Source organism: Vigna unguiculata, chromosome 4, assembly GCF_037176805.1.
Source record: "Vigna unguiculata cultivar grain cowpea cultivar isolate G323 ecotype 2 chromosome 4, ASM3717680v1, whole genome shotgun sequence".
In the NCBI taxonomy this organism is placed as follows: domain Eukaryota; kingdom Viridiplantae; phylum Streptophyta; class Magnoliopsida; order Fabales; family Fabaceae; genus Vigna; species Vigna unguiculata.
In genome coordinates, this window is record NC_140795.1 from 1,538,515 (window position 1) to 1,557,235 (window position 18,721).

The following is an 18,721-nucleotide window of genomic DNA, read 5'->3' on the forward strand; positions in this document are numbered from 1 at the left end:
GTTGGATTCTATTTACGAATCAACAACAACACTGGATTATCCTTCTGCGTCACTTTAAGAACCAAACCAGTGAATTGCGGAGGCAGAGGAAATGTAAGTAACAACATCATCAAAATTATGAAATAGAGGTAAAAGTTTATTGATTTCTAAGAAGTAAAGAAATTAAAAAAAGAAGTTATTAACTAGGTTATATTTGGTTAAGAAGTAAAGTGATAGAACTTTATATTAAGAAATAGATTTAATGACATTTTTTTTTTTGTATTTTGTAATGGTTCAATATTCTCTGTAGAGTCTAAGAAAAAATTAATGTGATATTTATTGTTTTAATCAATAGAGAAAAAATTCAATTAGATAAAACATTATAGATTGTGTCTTGTTTCTCTTCACTTCTCAAAACCCTCTTTAAAAAATATATATGGATCCCTTTAAATAAAAAAATAAATGAAGAAAAAAAATATTAAATACAAATTGGTATCTTAAATATAAAATCAAAAATACTATTAAGTCTAAGAAATATATAAAAAAAATTCAAATTTATTATCTGAAATTTTTATTTAGATATACTATTATAATCATTTCACATATAAATTGGTATCTATTATTTCACGGACTTTCTAGAATTTATTAATTTAATTTATAACACAGTAAGTATTTTTATGGGTTAAATATGTTTTTAATCTTTTAATTCTTAATAATTTTTTGAAACTAGTCTATTTTAAAATTTTGGACCAATTTAGTCTTTCATCTTTTGAAATACGTGAATTTAGTTATTTTAATCAAATTTTGATAGGTTTATTTAATGTTTTGTACGCATTTCAAGACTGTATTTGAGTTGTTCGTACCGTTTGACACATTTTTGCTTTAATACTAAGTCAGATATGATTATGAAACGCACTTGAAATGTTAAATAAACATAACAAAATTTGATTAAAATATTAAGTTCACGTATTTTGAAAGATACATGACTAAATTAGTTCAAAATTTTAAAATTAATTAATTCTAAAATTTATTAAAAATTAAGAAACAAAAATATATTTAATATTTAACCTTATTATTCTTTATCCTACAAATTTTCCATCTTGATAGGAATCAAACACAAAATTTAAACAACATAAATATTTCCATGATGTATAAAGTTACATGCCTATGTGTGAATTTTGCACTTCTTGTTGCCATTATTTGCATTTTAATTACCTTTCACTTGAAATTGTACGATAAATTGCTTTAGTGACTACCTATGTATTTGTGCATTTATAATTTTTTTTCTAATTTTCAATAAAAAAAATGAAGTGACCTGAACAAAGTTGAATTGATGTCACTGTCACAAGCCTAGATATTCTAAACCACTTTGATTATTTCAATTGTTTAAGATATTTGGATAGATTACTTCTTAATAAAAATTTTGTCACTGTCATTTACCTAAAAAAATCAGCCATGTCCCCTTAAAAAAAGGGAAAACAGTCACTATCACATGATTAACATCAATTAAGGAACTTGAATTATTGTTTAATGGTCACTAAAACTTATCCACATCAAGTAAACAAAAGGGGTCACAAAGTAAAATGCACAGATAAGGAAATAATTTTATACTTAAAATGTAATTATATTAAATTGAAAACAAATTACACCTTAATAATGTATAAACACTTATAAATTTAACTAAACTGAGCTGTTTTTAATTTTAATACAGCAACATTTAATACTTATATTTTGTAAAGGGAATCATATTTTTAGTTTATGAATTTTTATGCAAAATTAAAATTTATTTTTACCTAAAATTTTAATATATTTTGATTCTCAAATTTTTAAAATAAATAAATAAATTTTTTATTTTAATTTAACTATGTTAAACTTTGTTGATACATCAAATATATTTTGTAATTAATATTAAATTAATAATGTGTGTTAAATAGTATAAACAATTTAAATAATAATATAAAATATATTTAAAAAGTTAAAATGTAATTTAATTAAAATGAATATATCTATTTATTTTTAAAATTTTAAGATAAATAATAAACAAATCCTAATCTTGAATTAAAATTCAAAGAAAAATATATTTTATCCTATTTTTGTAAATAAACATCAAACATTTTATACTACTCCCTTTATTTTATTATCTGTTTTATAATATTATATATATATATATATATATATATATATATATATAATTGATTTCTTTATTGTAATGAAATGTTTTCTAAAATTTTATATTTTATCATTTCTGTTTCTGTATTATGATGTATGCTTAGATTAATTGAATTTATATAAAAAAACAATAATTAGTGAATGAGAAAATAATATTATTTTAAACTTCGGAAATAACGCATAAATAAATAAAAAATTCTAACAATTCAACTAAAAGGAAGAAGCAGTAGTTAATCACACATAAATTTGATTTATATGTTTGGAAGTGAATATTTATTGTTGAGTTAAATAATTTGTTGGTCACTTAGTTTTTTCGTATGTATCATAGAGAAAATATTTCGATATCTTAAAAAAATTGTATCCACTTTTAGACATTATTTTTTATCAATTCGTTATAAAGTAATTTCTCTCTCAATATATTTAATACACAATTTCTCCATTGTTTATTTTGTTTGTTTTCAAATTTTCATTAAGACGACCAACTTTTCTCATCTTCACCTTTTAGACCAATGTCATATAATTATGTTATGTTTTATTTATGTTTTGTATTTATAATACAATTATTTTATTAAAGTTTCTTAATATTTCATAAATTTAAAAGTTAAATATATGATGTGTCCTGAAATTAAATTATAAAGTATTTAATTTAATTTTATACTTTACGAAAGCATATGAAATATAATTTTTAACATGTGACAATGACATATGAATGTTATATTTTAATTCATATGCATTGTTGAAAATAATATTTTACATATACTTTCGTTAAATATAAAAATTAAATACTTTATAATTTAATTTAAAAATAAAATACATATTTTTATAATAATTTAGAGATAAATAATACATTTAATCTTTAATTTTAATATCAATTATTCTATATAGATTTTATCGATTTATTCATTATTAATAATCTCAAGTTATTTATTTTCTTCAACTTGAATATCGCTAGGTTCCTTATTATTACGGAAATTTGGTATATAGTTTGGTTTGAGGTTAAGTAAAAGTGATGGTAAAACTTGCTTATCCCTCATTAGAATAAAGTGATGGTCATTATTGTGTTTATTTTATTGAAATAGCTATTTTTATAATGATACTTTTGATGTATTTAAGGACTTTATCAAATTATAAATCAAGCTATTAGTTACAACAAAGTTAATTCTTAAATTTGTTGAATTTTAACAAATAAATTTATAGATGCGTTATGTGTTGATATAGTAACATATGAGTTAATTTTATGATTATTTTTAATCAATTTATACAATATTCTATAAAAAAACACATGTAAAAAAACATTCCTTATAAAAATAAATAAAAATAATTTTTATAACTTTATTAAAAATAATTTTATTTATTTTATAGATAGTTTTATAATTAAAATGATCAATTTAAAAAAATCCATCAAATTAAATATATATATTAAAATAAAATATTTTTTAATTTAAATTTAAAAGATAAATTTAAAGTTTATTTTCACTCGAGAAAACATAAATAGAATTTATCTTACATCAGGAAGTGTAATAAAATTGAAGTTAAAAAGGATCCGAAATCATAATTCTACATTTCTTCTACTTAAACTAATTCATTTTTTAATTGGAGTTTGTAAAACAATTCAAAATACATTTATAAAATTCTGCAAACTGTACCATATGCATAGGAAAATATAATATCCATAAATTTTATAATTTAAAAAATAATAACTAAAATTCATGTAAATTTTATAAATAAATTCATGAAATCATAATTAAAATATATTCTAATTTGATGAAAACTTAATTTAAAAAAAATTGTAATAAAATAATCGTAAATTTAATCTACATAAATTATAATAGAATATTAATTTTGATTCATAAAATATATTTTAATAATGCATTTTCAATTTTGATGTTCTCCGATCTCAAATTATCTCTTTATATTTTTTTCTTATTCTCGTACTTTCTTAATTAATTACTATAAAAGAATTATGGTTAGAAAAAGAATCTTAATCCATTTTATTAATCAATATCTAACGAGTTGTGTTTTATTTTATATTTTAAACAATAAATATAAATAAATAAAATGATGGGAGAATGATTTTTTATACAAACTTAATATAAATAGTATAATAATATTTAAATTTAATTTAAAAATATATAAATATATATAAAAAAAAATTAAAAAACATTGGGGAGCCTTGGCTCCTGTGTCCCAACGATGGTCTGTGTCTGATTTGTCCGGTGAAATTAGAGATTACTATAGAAACAAAACACTTAAAAATGAAAAAGAAAATAATATATATATATATATATATATATATATTATATATATATATATATATTACTTTAGTTAAAATGGTTTAAAATGTCAAATATGATAATTTTACATAAATACTTAAGACAAAAAAAATCTGTTATCCTATTTTATCTAATAAGTTACTTTGTACGATTAATCATTAAACTATAAGTTTAGTCTACAATAAATTCAAATTAGTTGAGAATTAACAAACTCCTAAAAGTACATTAGGATTTAGCTAAATTTAATATTATGCATAATACTTTCTCATAAATTTACACATAACCCCCTCTTCATAAACTAAGGTTAAGCAATCATAGGAGTTTAATTGAATTAACGGATTAAAGTGTGAAAATAACTCTGTGATCTATAACATATAACTTTTGGATCGTATAACTGTGAAAATTTTTGAAAAAAAAAAAACAAAATTATAATATTTGTGGTTCTCATCTAATGTACGAATCACCAATTAGAAAGTGCCAACACATAATCATATAAAATAAGTCTGTCTTAATTCATGTGTTTAAAGTTAAGCAAAGATTATAATTTTGATAATGGTGTTTATATCGTATAATTTGTTTTATATGTTTATCTCCAAAAACCACCATTGGATATTATCGCTGAATTTGAAAGATGACGGGGAAGGACGAGTTCGTCTCTTACTCGCCCCTTCCTTCAAACCCTAACCCTAATCCTTACGCTTATCATTACCCTAATCCTAGTTCTTACCCCCAAAACGTTGTCATTCTCCTCCCCACCTACCGCCCTCGTTTGCAACGCCGTCGCCGCCGCTGTATTCTCTACTCCTCCGCACTCTTCTTCTTCCTTCTGGTCGCCGGCGCAGCCTTCCTCCTCTTCCCCTCCGACCCGGAGGTCCGTCTCGTGCGGATCGGGCTCAACCGCATTGGGATCCGAACCAACCCGAAGCCCATTCTCGACCTCTCCTTCTCCCTCACGGTCAAAGTTCGCAATCGAGACTTCTTCTCCTTATCCTACGACACCCTCGTCGTTTCCGTTGGCTACCGTGGCCGCCCAATAGGCTTGGTCTCCGTCCCCGGAGACGGTGTACGCATCAGAGCGCGCGCCTCCTCCTACGTCGACGCCACGCTCACCGTGGACGGGTTTGAGGTTCTCTACGATGCGTTCTACCTTCTCGAAGATATCGCTAAGGGTGTAATTCCGTTTGACACTGAGTCGCGAGTTGAAGGGAAGTTGGGCCTTTTCTTCTTCACTGTTCCTTTGAAGGTAATTCCAGTAATCTTTTAATTCAATTTCGGTTTTGTTTTTTTACTCGAAAACTGATTCACACTTTATCGGCTCCTCAAAGACTCTTTGATTTAGGTTAATCGTAAATAAAGTAGACAGAGACATGCATTTTTTTACAGTATTATAAGCTTGTATGTTAAATAAGTTAAAAGTGATATTATTAATGATTATTTATGAATGGTTTGTAATGTATAAATTGAACTACAGTATTGGTCCAGAAATTAAACATGGTTTTATATTATAGGTTGAATAGTAATTTAGAAACAAGTTGGACAATACATGGTATGTGTAATATTTTATTCCCCTATAAAATCTTGGGAGTTCTATAAAGAAAGCATTCAATGAAACATTACACGTGTCTGTGTCTAATGAGTTGGAATCATTAAGAACATTTAAAACATTCTTCGTCTAGCAGGAGTATTTTGTAGGAGGATTTTACATTTTTTTGAGATAGACCTGATTAGTTACTTGGCAATTTTTTTTTTTTCATACTAATTAGAATTTCCAATGACTCAATGAGTGGATTACTTAGCTTTTGCATTTAATTTACTTGAAAGATGCTTCAGGGGATGAAGGTGAACATTTTTTCTCCGAATGTAATTCAATCGTAGCCTCGTGTAATTTGTTTGTGGGTAGCATTGTCTATTTACTTTAGCATTGGGTACGAGACAATTGGTGGTAAAATTCTGTTAATACCACTATTGTTTTTCTGTAACTGTAAAGCTTAAAATCTTGTATTTGTTTGGTTGATCTTGCTATCTGGGTGTTGTATTTACTGGAAATTGACACGAGTATTGTCCATGCTTTGCCTATTTGATTCCATTATATCTAAATACTGTATGCTTAATCTAGGCGACGGTGTCATGCGAAGTTTATGTGAATATAAACCAGCAGAGAATTGTACGTCAAGACTGCTATCCTAAGGTGAGGATTTTCATTTCTCATATCAGTCTACCATTTACAATTTTGCATATTCATAGCCCAGGAATGATCCTTTTCATCTATAGATAGAAATTGTTCCGTTGATCCTGTCCATATTTTACTGAATTGAATGCGTATTCCGATTTATAAACCAGCAAGTAATTTTTAGGTTCAAATGCAATGCACTTGTCTCTTTAATACCTTGTGCAACTCTTAGCAAGTATTAAAGTTCTGTTTGGCTTACTATCAAACGCTTTGTCTGCTCTTACTACCCTAGAGGGATGGGGTTACACTAGGCACCTTTATTTGTCAAGAGAGTTAAAACCCAACTCAAAGTCAGTGTGGAGAAAGAGAGGCAATATTCGACAGTCCCTCTTCTGTATTTTATTAGAAGCTGCATAAACTTGGTAGGCACTTTTTATGTATTTGAAATTTGAACCAGCCACAGGCTCTAGCTCGTTTACTTGAACACAACTTAGAAAAGGGTGGACACTTGGAGTCGTGTGTGTAATTTTTCTTTGAATTGTTGCCTGCCTTTCTCCTGTAAGTTTCTGAAAATTCAAACAAGCGAAAGGTATCAAATAAATGTGTTCACTTCATATATGTGCATAGCAGCTATATATTAACTTAAGACTTGAGAGCACGTCTCTTACACTCTTGCCATAGAGATCTTCTGTAGCTTAGCTGTTGTGCTTTAACTATTTTCTAATGCCCAGCAAAGAAAAAGAAAGTTTGAGAAACTGCTCAGATTAAACTTAAATTATCATGTTTTTTTTTTCCATAGAAGGCTGCTTCAATTATATATGCAGTGTTTTTGAAAGAGAAGTTCAAACCACCAAACAAAGGACGTAGAGATTACAGTGTTCTCCTATATGCAAAACTGTGATCATTGATCGCCTCGCCTCATTTTCACTTAAGGATTCTCATTTTTTTTTTTATAAATTGCTTGGGTTGCAGTATAGGGCCCTTTTTTTTATAAATTGCTTATGTTACAATATTTCTGCCTTTGTTTAGTTAGTCTTATTTCACTGGTTAAATCTATTGGTTTTCTAGCTGCATGCTTTTGCTAGTGAAACATTATCATAAAACTATTCTTTTCCTGTGGCTCTATGCAATCCTCCGTAATATAATACTGGAAACTTCAAAGGATATCCGTTTTCTGCCTTTTAGACTGAAATTGGTATTTTTCATTTTTAGATAGAGTGAGTCAATATCTGTCAGCCTAGGAGCGGTTTGCTGTAAAAATTATCCATGTTTCTTAAATCCTGGAGTACTCTACTGGGGTATTGAGTTTCTAATAGAATTTACCCTCGGTAGGTAGAGTTTGAGACAATATCTGTCAGCCTAAGAGCGGTTTGCTGTTAAAATTATCCATGTTTCATAAATCCTGGAGTACTCTACTGGGGTATTGAGTTTTTAATAGAATTTACCCTCGGTACCATACCAATCATCTTTATTTACTGTTACTGTTGCTTTTACACAGTTTCAAAAGTTTAAGGTTGAACTAAATTATAGTATGAGCTTCTCGTTTGGTACTTTCAATTTTTCAAGGTTTAGTTATGCAGGCCTTCTGGCTCATTAGGTCTTGTTTCATATTTCTCAAATCTTGTAATTAAGCATATCTTAATTTAATATATAGAACTTACTAATGCGTTATTCATTTGCTTCAGTCATTGGGTGATCCGCTGGATCAGAGCGCAGATATTGAAGCTGGTGATATATGATGCGGTATTAATCTTTAGCATGCTTTATCTATACTCTGGTGGTGGTTGTCGTCGTATTCGTTACATTGCTGTTAGCGTGCTGTATAATCTGTATATGGTTCCACACCCTTGTAAATAACGATTAACTAGAGACAACTTGTATTTTGTATTTAACCCATCTATGAGTTAATAATTTAATGAAAATGCTATCTGGGAGTTTGTCAATCTAGTAGTTCAGAAATAAAAATATATCTTCCCTCATAATGTTATTTTTCTTCTCCTTTTAAATGCGGCGCTAACATATTTCTGCAGTGCACATGGACGATTTTATTTAGTTATGGCAATTTTTACTGTGAGACAAGAGTTTATTGATAAGGCTCGGTTGATGCTGTTGAAATTCCTGGACATTTGTGTTCTTTTCTGATTTTACTGTCAAATGTGGGCAAAGAGGCCCCTCTTCGATCGTAGGCACGGGGTCCTACCACGGTATCGTATTAAAGTAGCCATATTGGTTTTCAACTTCAATTTCTTGGTGGAATGTCGTCATCAGAGGTTAGTGGGTAGCATCAAATTTCTGGTAGCGGTCTCTGTTCTAACAAATATTCTGTTCTCAACGGGTTCTTCTAGTAGATTTATAGGACACATGCCTAGTTTTAGAGGTAACCTAGACCAAGGATATAATCCTTGCTTTCTTCCATCGTAGTTCAAAGATTGGGTGCTTTTGATCTCTCTTTTATTCTCACCCACGATGAAAGCCTTCATGATATTATATTATATTCACAATCAAAAAGATGAAATTCTTCTGCAATTCCTTCTGCGATCTTGCTCCTAAATAATGCATAATCTGTAAACGCATTACACATTGTGACCAGTAGATTGAGTCAATCAAAGATATATCTGTGTATTTGAAATGGATATAGTGTCAATTCCCTTAATCAAGACCTAATGGATGAACCTATAACTATACCTTCGTCAATTTTGAATTTGGTCTCTATTCTGATATTTATCCAATGATAATAATCCCTCAGTACAAGATGATACAGTATGATTCATAGATTATGAATATAACATGGAGGGATAGAGTAGACTTAGAGTCACCTTCAAAATTCAGAGTTAATGCAACATTTTTTTTTAATCCAAAGCTGTAGTTATATGAGGAATAAAACTTGCATTAATTGGCACAGAAGAAGCAAAGAAAGTCACAAATTTTTCATTATCATTCACCACAAATGCAAGCAGCTCCAACGTTGATCTCAAATTCTTTCATCATTCATCACGAAAGAAGAAAGATGGATTATTTATTTACATGCATGCATATAAACTCTTAATATTAACTACATCCAACTACTTAATAGCTCTACCACGCCATACATACTCGCCGTGATGCAATCGGCACCGGAATGACCCCGGATGCTGCGACGGCGAGCACGCGCATCGCTTCGCAGAACCACCACCCTCTCCGGAGCTGCCACCACCATCATGAGCCTGCCTTGCCACCGCTGACAAAACCCATCTTCTGTGCAGCATGAAGCCTTCTCTGTTGAGAAAAGGAACTCCAGGGTGACACATTGATTCTTCTCTGTGCCTTCAAACTTTTTCTCAGTAGTGGCTACGACACATTATATATATTATGTGGCTCACTTTTGAAGTTTAGGGTTGAAAAAGAAAAGAATCTGAGGGGGAATATGGCATTGTGGAAGAAGAAAAGAAAGGGAAAGTAAAGGGTTGGGTGTTTGGCATCGTAAGAAGCACTCACAGGTTTTGTTTTGAGGATGTTTTTGTGTAACCATGTTGTCTCTTTTGGCATCTGTCTTTGCTGCTTCCACGTGGCTCTATTCAGTGCCTCTGCTTCTTCTGTGATATCAATGAAGTTGCCTCATTCAATCCACTTTCAAAATATTGATTTCAAATAAACTATATGGTTTATGTCACATCCCTTATACTCGATTAACACGATGCATTTTTTCTTTTCCTTTTATCGCAAAATATGCTAGTTTCACTCATAACTTTATTCAAAGAGTCACATGAATTTATATGCATTATAAAAGAAGGTCGATTAGATATTACATTACTTGAGCATTTTCATACTTCCTTACTTATTTTAAAAGATATCTTTATTTTATTTTTTTACTGATTTAAGCGTCAAAAAATTTATTGTAAGTGGATTATATTCTGGAATGCTTATGAAAATAGGGAATATTCCTTTTCTTGTCGAATTCTTAGCCTGATTGATTTATTGTATGTTGTTTATAATATAGAGACTTGTGACATTGACGTACGTGTCAAAACCCAAAATCATGAACGAAGCTTCCCATTCCCATACCATGCAAATCTCATCTTAGTCATTTTTAACACAAACGTAAAATTTTATTGTCATTGTCAAAAGGGTCGTATTTTGCCTAAAATAAATTATTATACAAATGATTCATTTGATAATGATGCTATTCCTGATCAAGATATGATACAATTTACAATATTTCATCCACTTTTGAATTCAATAGTTGTTCATCAATGGAAAAGGAATATATTTGTTCATTGCTAGAATGTTATGTTACCATTAATGTAAAAGAAAATGCCACATTATACCAAAATGATTTTGGCAAAGTTTGATGTGTTATTCTCTCCCTTTCAAAGTTTACATTTTTTTTCTCCTTTCATCATAATTGGTAATGGCTCATAAAATGGTTAAATCAATGTTTGATCATTTTCTTCTCATTAGTACTAGTTTAAATGAATTAGTTTTAAAAATTATTAAGAAGTCAATTAAATTTATTTCATTTTCATCACAATGTAAAAAATTGACATCTCCCACATATATTTTAAATTAATTTCTATCTCTCTAAGATTTTCAACACACCTTCGAAAAATGAATAACTCTAATATAAAATTAGATATTTGTAGTTAATCCGATAACAATTTTATAGTGAATGATATGATAAATATTAGAATAAATTTTGATATATCATATTAGAGAATGAATTGAAATTTAACTCTTTTTTACCAATCTAACTTATATGGTTGTCTCACTTATATATTATAAATTAATTTAAGAAATGTGAAATTTATAAAAAAAGATATTATAATTAAATTAAAATATTTCTTAAAAATGTATTTTCTGACCAAAACTACCATAAAGGACACATTAAAATTCTTGAAGAACTATTTGATAATTTGAAGGAAAAACCCAGAATTTAAATTTTAGAGATTACAGTGAAAGCATTAGGGACGAATTTGAGTTGAAATTTGAAATTAAAGTTGGGATAGACTAAAATAACCCTAAGTTATTAAAATAAATCTGATTAGATGTGTATTAATTTTGTTAATAATTGAAAAATAATATCTAAAAGTAATATTTCTTTTCTACTTCAATAAACTTCTGACGTAGACGACTAGAAATTAAATATATTCATATGTGCCAATTCAGCTAAATTCTTTTTTCTTTCTTTCTAGAAAACAATTTTGTAAACTTCTAAAGTAAATTTGTATATACATTTATTGTGTATTTGGAAATTCCTTAGAAAATTTGTGAAGTTTTACTCATTTAAATGAATATGGAAAAATAATGGAGGGGGTTGGATTGAGTTGAATGTAGTTGTTAGTAATTGTAATTCAAACACATCCACAACGATCACATTTATACTATAAAAATTCTAGTCATCTATAAATAGTTTAAAGAGTTTTATAACTTTTTCTTCATAAGAAAAAAAAAACAAAGATAAGACGATAAAATATACTTTTATTATTTTATTGTCTAAGTGTAACATTTTTATAATGTTTTTAAAATCTCGTTACAGTAAGAAAAAAAAAATTGACAATAAATCTTATGTGCTAACCATGTTTGAGAAACAATAAACTTGAATCATATATTCAAATATTCATCTATTTCGCTTTTTAAATAAATATAAGTTTTGTCAATAAATTTTCAATGGTCCTTTAAGTATTACTCTCTTTTTAAAATAGTTTTCAAAATAATATAATTATATAAATAGTCATCAAAGTTTTTAAAAATTATTAATTTAATCTCAATAACCATATAATTCTGAATATTTCACAAACTACTTATATTTAATTTACAGACTATATTTAAAAAGAGAATAATACTTTTACAAACTAAATTGACTTTTTTTTCCAAAATATCTCGTAGTCAAAGTTCAACGGTTCTTTGACTTTTCTAAGTTTTAGTTTGACATGCCTCTCTCAGCACATCACCTTTGACTATCGCAATTTCATATTGTATTTTCAAAACAAGTGAAAAGGTAATTATTTAGTTTGTCAATATTTTAAAGAAATAGTTATTTCCTTAAAAATAAAAAAAACGTATTAATTCTTATAATAAAGATGCTTGTCAAATGACCAAACACGTAATTTTAATATCATTTAATTAGTTTTCAAATTGCATCTTATTAATCAAAATAGTTCTTGATGACTTAGATATTTTTTTAGTATCACGCTATTATATTTAAGCACTATTAAATATGTACACTAATAATTAATACAATTAATATTTTCCTTTAATTATTATTACTATTTTAAAAAAAAATCATAAATGCAATTAATAAACATATAGTAAATGACACAATTAAAACTTAACATGCTTGCAATAACTAAATTCACAAATAAACACGTATATTTAAATACTTGTTAAAGACTATTGAAACTCAATAATTCTCCTTACAAAAATAATAAGTTTTCCTTTAGAAGTAAAATCGTTTTATATTAAATGTCCCGTTAATTAATAAGATTTGTTGAATGAAAATAAAATAAAATACTAAAATCTGTCTAAAATTATTTTGTTTGAACCGAGAAAAACGTGTTAATATATTTTTTTTCTTACTTCAATACATGAAAATATCAAGGTTTAATTTTCATTCACGGTTGATTCAACTTATGCTACCATCTAATTAAAATCTGTTTTAAATATAAGCATTATAAAATAAATGAAATTATAAAGTATAATATATATATATATATATAAATAAATAAATGTTTTTTTCTAATTAAATCACTAAAAAAGTATACATTTTCCTTTTTCTATTTTTCTTTTTAAAAAATGTTTATAAATTTTGTTAAATCAAAATGAAACAAACTTTCAAATCACTTAAACTACAATTAATAAAGTAATTTGCACGGAGTTAGTGTGATAACTACTATTCAAAGGTTGAATATTTTTTCTTCACGTTAACACATTGAAGATATAATAGAAAAAGAATAAGTGAAACATATTCTAGAACACTTTGGTTTCTGTTTTTGGTGGTTGTTTATGAAATTCAAACTCTTAAAACAAAAAAAAGTTACACACCAATGTAAGACTATCAGATAATAACTATTGATTTCATATTAGGTATAATACCGTCACATTTTTCATAAATTAAAAACATCTTTATTTGTTAAGATTTGTAATACAAATATTTTAGAATAAGTAGTAGATTGAGTTAAATAAATATTGATATATTATTATTTATAATATAATAAAAAATACCATATTAATATGAAATCGTTAATTTTATTTAATTTTTATTAATAAATAAAATAATTTAATATTGATAATTTTTACAATTACTATATTTTTTTATTAAATAAAAAATTTAATATTATTATGTAATTAATTTTAAAGAAATATATTATACTTTATATAAATTTAAAATTTTAATTTTTCTTAAATATTTGTTAGATTTTAATGTTAATTTCATTTTAATAAATAACATTACAATTATTAAAAAACACATATTTAATAATTTTGTCAATAAAAAAAATTACACAAAATTAACAACATTAATTCTTTATACTAAGTTAAATATGTTTTTATAAATTTTTCGAAGCAAAATTACAACTTATTTATTTTTTAAATTTTCATATATTTTACTCACAAATTTAAATAAATATAGTATTTTTAATCACGTAAATTTTATTAAAACTTTTTTAATTATTAATAACATCTTAAACTAATATTTAAGTTAAACAACTCAAATATTTTAAGTTCTTAAATATGTTTGATATATTAAAAATTTAGCGAAATTAAATTAAAAATATCATATTATTTATTTTATAAATTTAATAATTAAAATATATCAAAGTTTACTATAAGAATAAATTAAAATTTTGTATCAAGTTTAAAAAAAAAACATATTTAATTTTTTATTATATTAAAAATAAAATATATTAATATTTTTATTATACCGACTATTTAACCACATCTTAATAATAAACCGAGTCGAAACAAGCTGCCACGTTTTGAAACTCACTCTGTATTCCTTTCGTTGAAGTTTCTGGTAGACGCCACGCATGAACACAATCCTCGTTTCTTCGTTTCTTCTTTCTTCTCTTCTTTCACTCTTATAAATACCACACACCATTCTCTTCCTCCAAAACACATTTTCTCAGATACCCTTTTATTTTCTCAACTTTTCCACAGTTTTCTCGCTTCATTTTCCCGGAAAAAAAAAAGAATGAAAACTCTGAACTTTGTCGCCTTCCCACTTCTCACTTTGTTGTTCATCGCAATCTCTCATTTGGGTCACGCCCAGGATTTGCCTTCTCCAGCACCTTCTCCTACCAGTGATGGTAAGTTCATAACTTTACCTTCTTCTTCTTCTTCTTTCACCTTTTTTCTCTTTCAGTTTTCCTCGATTTACATAAAGTTCTAAAATTTCTCCTTTTTATGTTCTCTTTTTGCAATTTGTTAATCTGGGTTTGTTTTTGATTGTCACAGGCACCACAATTGATCAAGGAATTGCTTACATTCTTATGCTGGTGGCTCTGGGCATCACATACATGATTCATTGATTTTTATTTGTTTTTTTTTTTTCTCTTACTGTTATGGTGGCCATATCAGAGAAAAATTCAGAATTTTTGTGCTGTAATTATTACCATTATTGATGAAATTCAATATTATTCCTTCTATTACATTCTCTTCATTCTTCCTTTTTTGGTCAATTTTCCCCCTTTGTTGTTGCATGTAACTATGTGCTGGGAATTCTCGTTTCTTTATTCAAAAGCTTCCATTTTTTTAACAACGCGTTTAGAAAAAATGGACCCATGATAGAGATTTTGGATTGATTCTACTATTATGCGTAATAAAAAAGACAACTTGTTCTAAGACTTTTAAAAAATATATTAAATAATGCATTCCCAGTTCATACAGCGTACAAATTGGTCAAGCCGTGTAAATTTGAATGTTACCAACTAAAGGAATTTCAACCATTATTTAATGGCACTAATACGACAATAAATACATTTTTTTTTGTCTATTTTTTCTTCCAAACGTGGTTTGTTACTTCTAGAAACAGATGCAGTTCTTCTTTCATTACACATTTTAAAAAATGATAGCTTCCAAAGTTTTTAAGAAAATTAGGCAATGAAATAGAAGGATATATTTTCGATGGTTTTCGATAAAAGGTAAATTAGTTTTTAGAAGATAGGGACATTTTTAAAGTGTGTAACCAATAGATGAAACAAAAATGAGTAGATGATGTTTAAAGTGTAAGGTGGATTATGGGGAAAAGATATAATTTTGTAGAGAACATTTTATATGTGATAAGAATGATGAAGTTTCGTTATTTATTTATTTTTTTTTTTATGAAAGGTAGAAGAGTTTTTACAAGATAGGAACTTTGTTCAAAGTGTTCACTGAATAAATAGCTGAAAAAAAAATCTTTAGTTTCTAAATTTGATTATGGAAAAAATATATAGCTTTGTCTTACGAAAAATTATTTTGTGTGCGATAAGAAGGATGAGATTTTAGAAAAAAATGGTTGGCATAGATGAAGAAATCTATAAATTCTTATTCTATATCAATTCAATTCTGGTGAATGAAAATCTAATTAGCAAATTCTTTAGTTTCTAAATTGGATTTTATGGAAAAAATTATGAATTTGTCTTTCGAGAATTTATTTTGTATGCGATAAGAATGAATGATGAGATTTAAAAATTGGCATGGTAAAGAAATCTATAAATTCTTATTCTGTATTAATTCAATTCTGGTGAATAAAAATCTAATCAATAAATTCAAAAGGAAAAAAGTAAAAAAAATATAGAAACAGTGAGATTAATTGACACGTTTCCAATTTATTTTCTATTTATGATAGCGAGAGAATGATTAAGTTAAAGAGGGGAATATTTTCAAAGAAGATATAGAATTTTTCATGATGAATAGAAAAGTAATAAACTTATTATGAGTGATTCTATAATTATTGGAAAAACATCTTTCAATAATGTGTTGGTTATTAAGAGTATCATGATGATGAGATTAGAATTTATTCGAGTTTTACGTAAATTTTTCTAAGAGAAGGTGCATGAGAATTGGGTGGACAACAAATGGCTTTATAAAAATATATTAAATCATAAGAAAAGAAGGGAAGTTGAATTGTGTGTCCAAACTTTTTGAAGTTCTTTTGCAAATTTTGAACAAATTAATTGTACACTTGATGTCAAATAATTTTCCTAAGATCTTGCATGACATTTGTTTATATTGATAGAAATTAAGTTCTTTTTTTTTTATTTACCTAATCTACCTCATCATTCACTAAGTTTTATAAATAAATTTTCTCTTTGTTTCGTTTCTTTTCAAACACATATAAATGAATTTATTTATTTATTTAATTTTAGTTAATATGAACTTATATATTATTACATTTGATAAAATTAAGAATTTATAAAATTACTATTAAGAATAATTTAAATGATAAAAAATAGAATGATTTCTTGAGGACATACTTTTAATTTGACCATCCCAACTTAAGTATTCTATCTCCACCCAGTTTTCCAACAATATAGAAATTTTCTACAATGTTTGTTGACTAATAGTATTATTATAAAAGATAATTTGGATAGTAAAACACGCAACTTCATTTAACATTGAGATGTTTATTTGCCCAAAATGCCTAAAACACTAAAAATTCATACATGGCTTACTTATATTTTCTCTGCTCATTAATTTGAGCACCGTTTTATTTTCAACAAACTTATCAATTCTCGTGACAATGCTACCGCTAATTATGCGAACGAAAATGCTTCATTTTCTCTTAGAACTCACTATTATAAATATGCCTCACATAGTCACAAACATTGAAATTTTAGTTTCAATAGAAAATACTAATAACCCACACGTTCAAATGGAATTTGGATTCTTTGTTAATTTTTTTGTGTTATTTCTCTACTATTTTTATAATACACTGATTATCACTAATTTTAACGTTTTAAAATATATTAAAAAAGTATTTAAAATACTAACACGGTTTATTTTTAATGTTCAATAGACGATAGTATCAAAAAATCTAGTAAAAAATCTGGACTCGCCCAAATACAAGTTAAATTTTAGGTAGGAAATTTTCAATTTATCAAAGAATTGAGAGTTTCTGTGAATTTCTCTGCATAAGAATACTTCTCCAAGAAAAAGCATCATGAAACAAGACACTATAAGCACCCTAACCATGATGCTCCAAAAGAAGAAAATCAGTTCACATGGCAAGTTGCTCCATAAACAGCTCCACAAGGCAATAAAATGCAGTGTGTCATGTGCATCATGTGCCTAAGTTACACATCACAAAATATGATATCATATTGTGATCCACATAACCTAGGCAGAAACATTTGGTGGCGAAGGTTTTGGGGTAGGGTGATTTTGATTACAGATATTATATTTTTTGTTCACTTGAGGTTCCGCGAGTAGTTTTTAATACTTGGTCGGTGAACAACAACATTCTGGGAAACTCAAAAAGCAAAAATGCAGTGTCCTAGGTAGTGGCCAATTCCCTTGTTTCTTCAAAAACCACGTGCTTCTAACTGAACTTATCTGCATAAATTGTTGAGAACACTTGAACTATCAATTCTAGTAAAGCCATGGATGAGAGAAATTGTTGTGATTCATGCAAGAGAAACATCATCCACTCAGGAAGATGTTATTGCAATGATGAGATTGAGCATGCAAATTGTATATCAAGTAAAATGAGGTGGAAAGTGTTGTGGATGAAGCTCAAGAAAGAGAAGAAGAAGTTGTTTGAGTCTGCATCATCATCACCCCTTCAACTCCCTTATGATCCATACACTTACTCTCTCAATTTTGACAGAGGCACTGCAAAGGATGAACCAGATAACCTCTCTAGATCATTTTCTGCTAAATTTGCTGATCCCTCTAGTTCTAAACTTCTTGTGAAGAAAGAGGTAGTTTAAGGCAAAACTTTGGAAACTTGTGATTCTATCTGTAATTGAAATGTTAAGTTCTACATTTTTGTGTCTCTAACTCTGTGACATGTAACTCATTGTCTTAAGATTTTAGATCAGATCAGAAGAAGTGTTCTGGTCTCTTATAGAAACTTGTTCATGACTCATTAGTACAGAATATTCTGGTGTTTCTCCTCAGAAAATCCATTGTCAACTTAGTTTTCTTATATTTTATAGTAATTTATGAGAAAGTA

The 18,721-nt window shown here is 27.3% G+C and overlaps 1 protein-coding gene across 1 annotated transcript; it reads left to right on the forward strand.

The window, feature by feature from the left end:
- Window positions 1–5,000: 5,000 nt before the first annotated feature.
- On the forward strand, window positions 5,001–8,534 carry LOC114182551 (Late embryogenesis abundant (LEA) hydroxyproline-rich glycoprotein family). The gene is made up of 3 exons (XM_028069441.2): window positions 5,001–5,664; window positions 6,538–6,609; window positions 8,277–8,534. Exons 1-3 carry the CDS (start codon window positions 5,053–5,055, stop codon window positions 8,328–8,330), a joined length of 738 nt encoding a protein of 245 aa, XP_027925242.2. The 5' UTR covers window positions 5,001–5,052; the 3' UTR covers window positions 8,331–8,534.
- The last annotated feature ends 10,187 nt before the right edge of the window (window positions 8,535–18,721 follow it).

Excerpts from the sequence above, each read along its gene's own strand:
- LOC114182551 (XM_028069441.2), top strand. The coding sequence starts at position 5,053 with ATGACGGGGAAGGACGAGTTCGTCTCTTACTCGCCCCTTCCTTCAAAC. Across the intron at positions 5,665-6,537 it reads TCTTCACTGTTCCTTTGAAG|GCGACGGTGTCATGCGAAGT; the intron begins GTAATTCCAGTA and ends TGCTTAATCTAG. Across the intron at positions 6,610-8,276 it reads GTCAAGACTGCTATCCTAAG|TCATTGGGTGATCCGCTGGA; the intron begins GTGAGGATTTTC and ends CATTTGCTTCAG.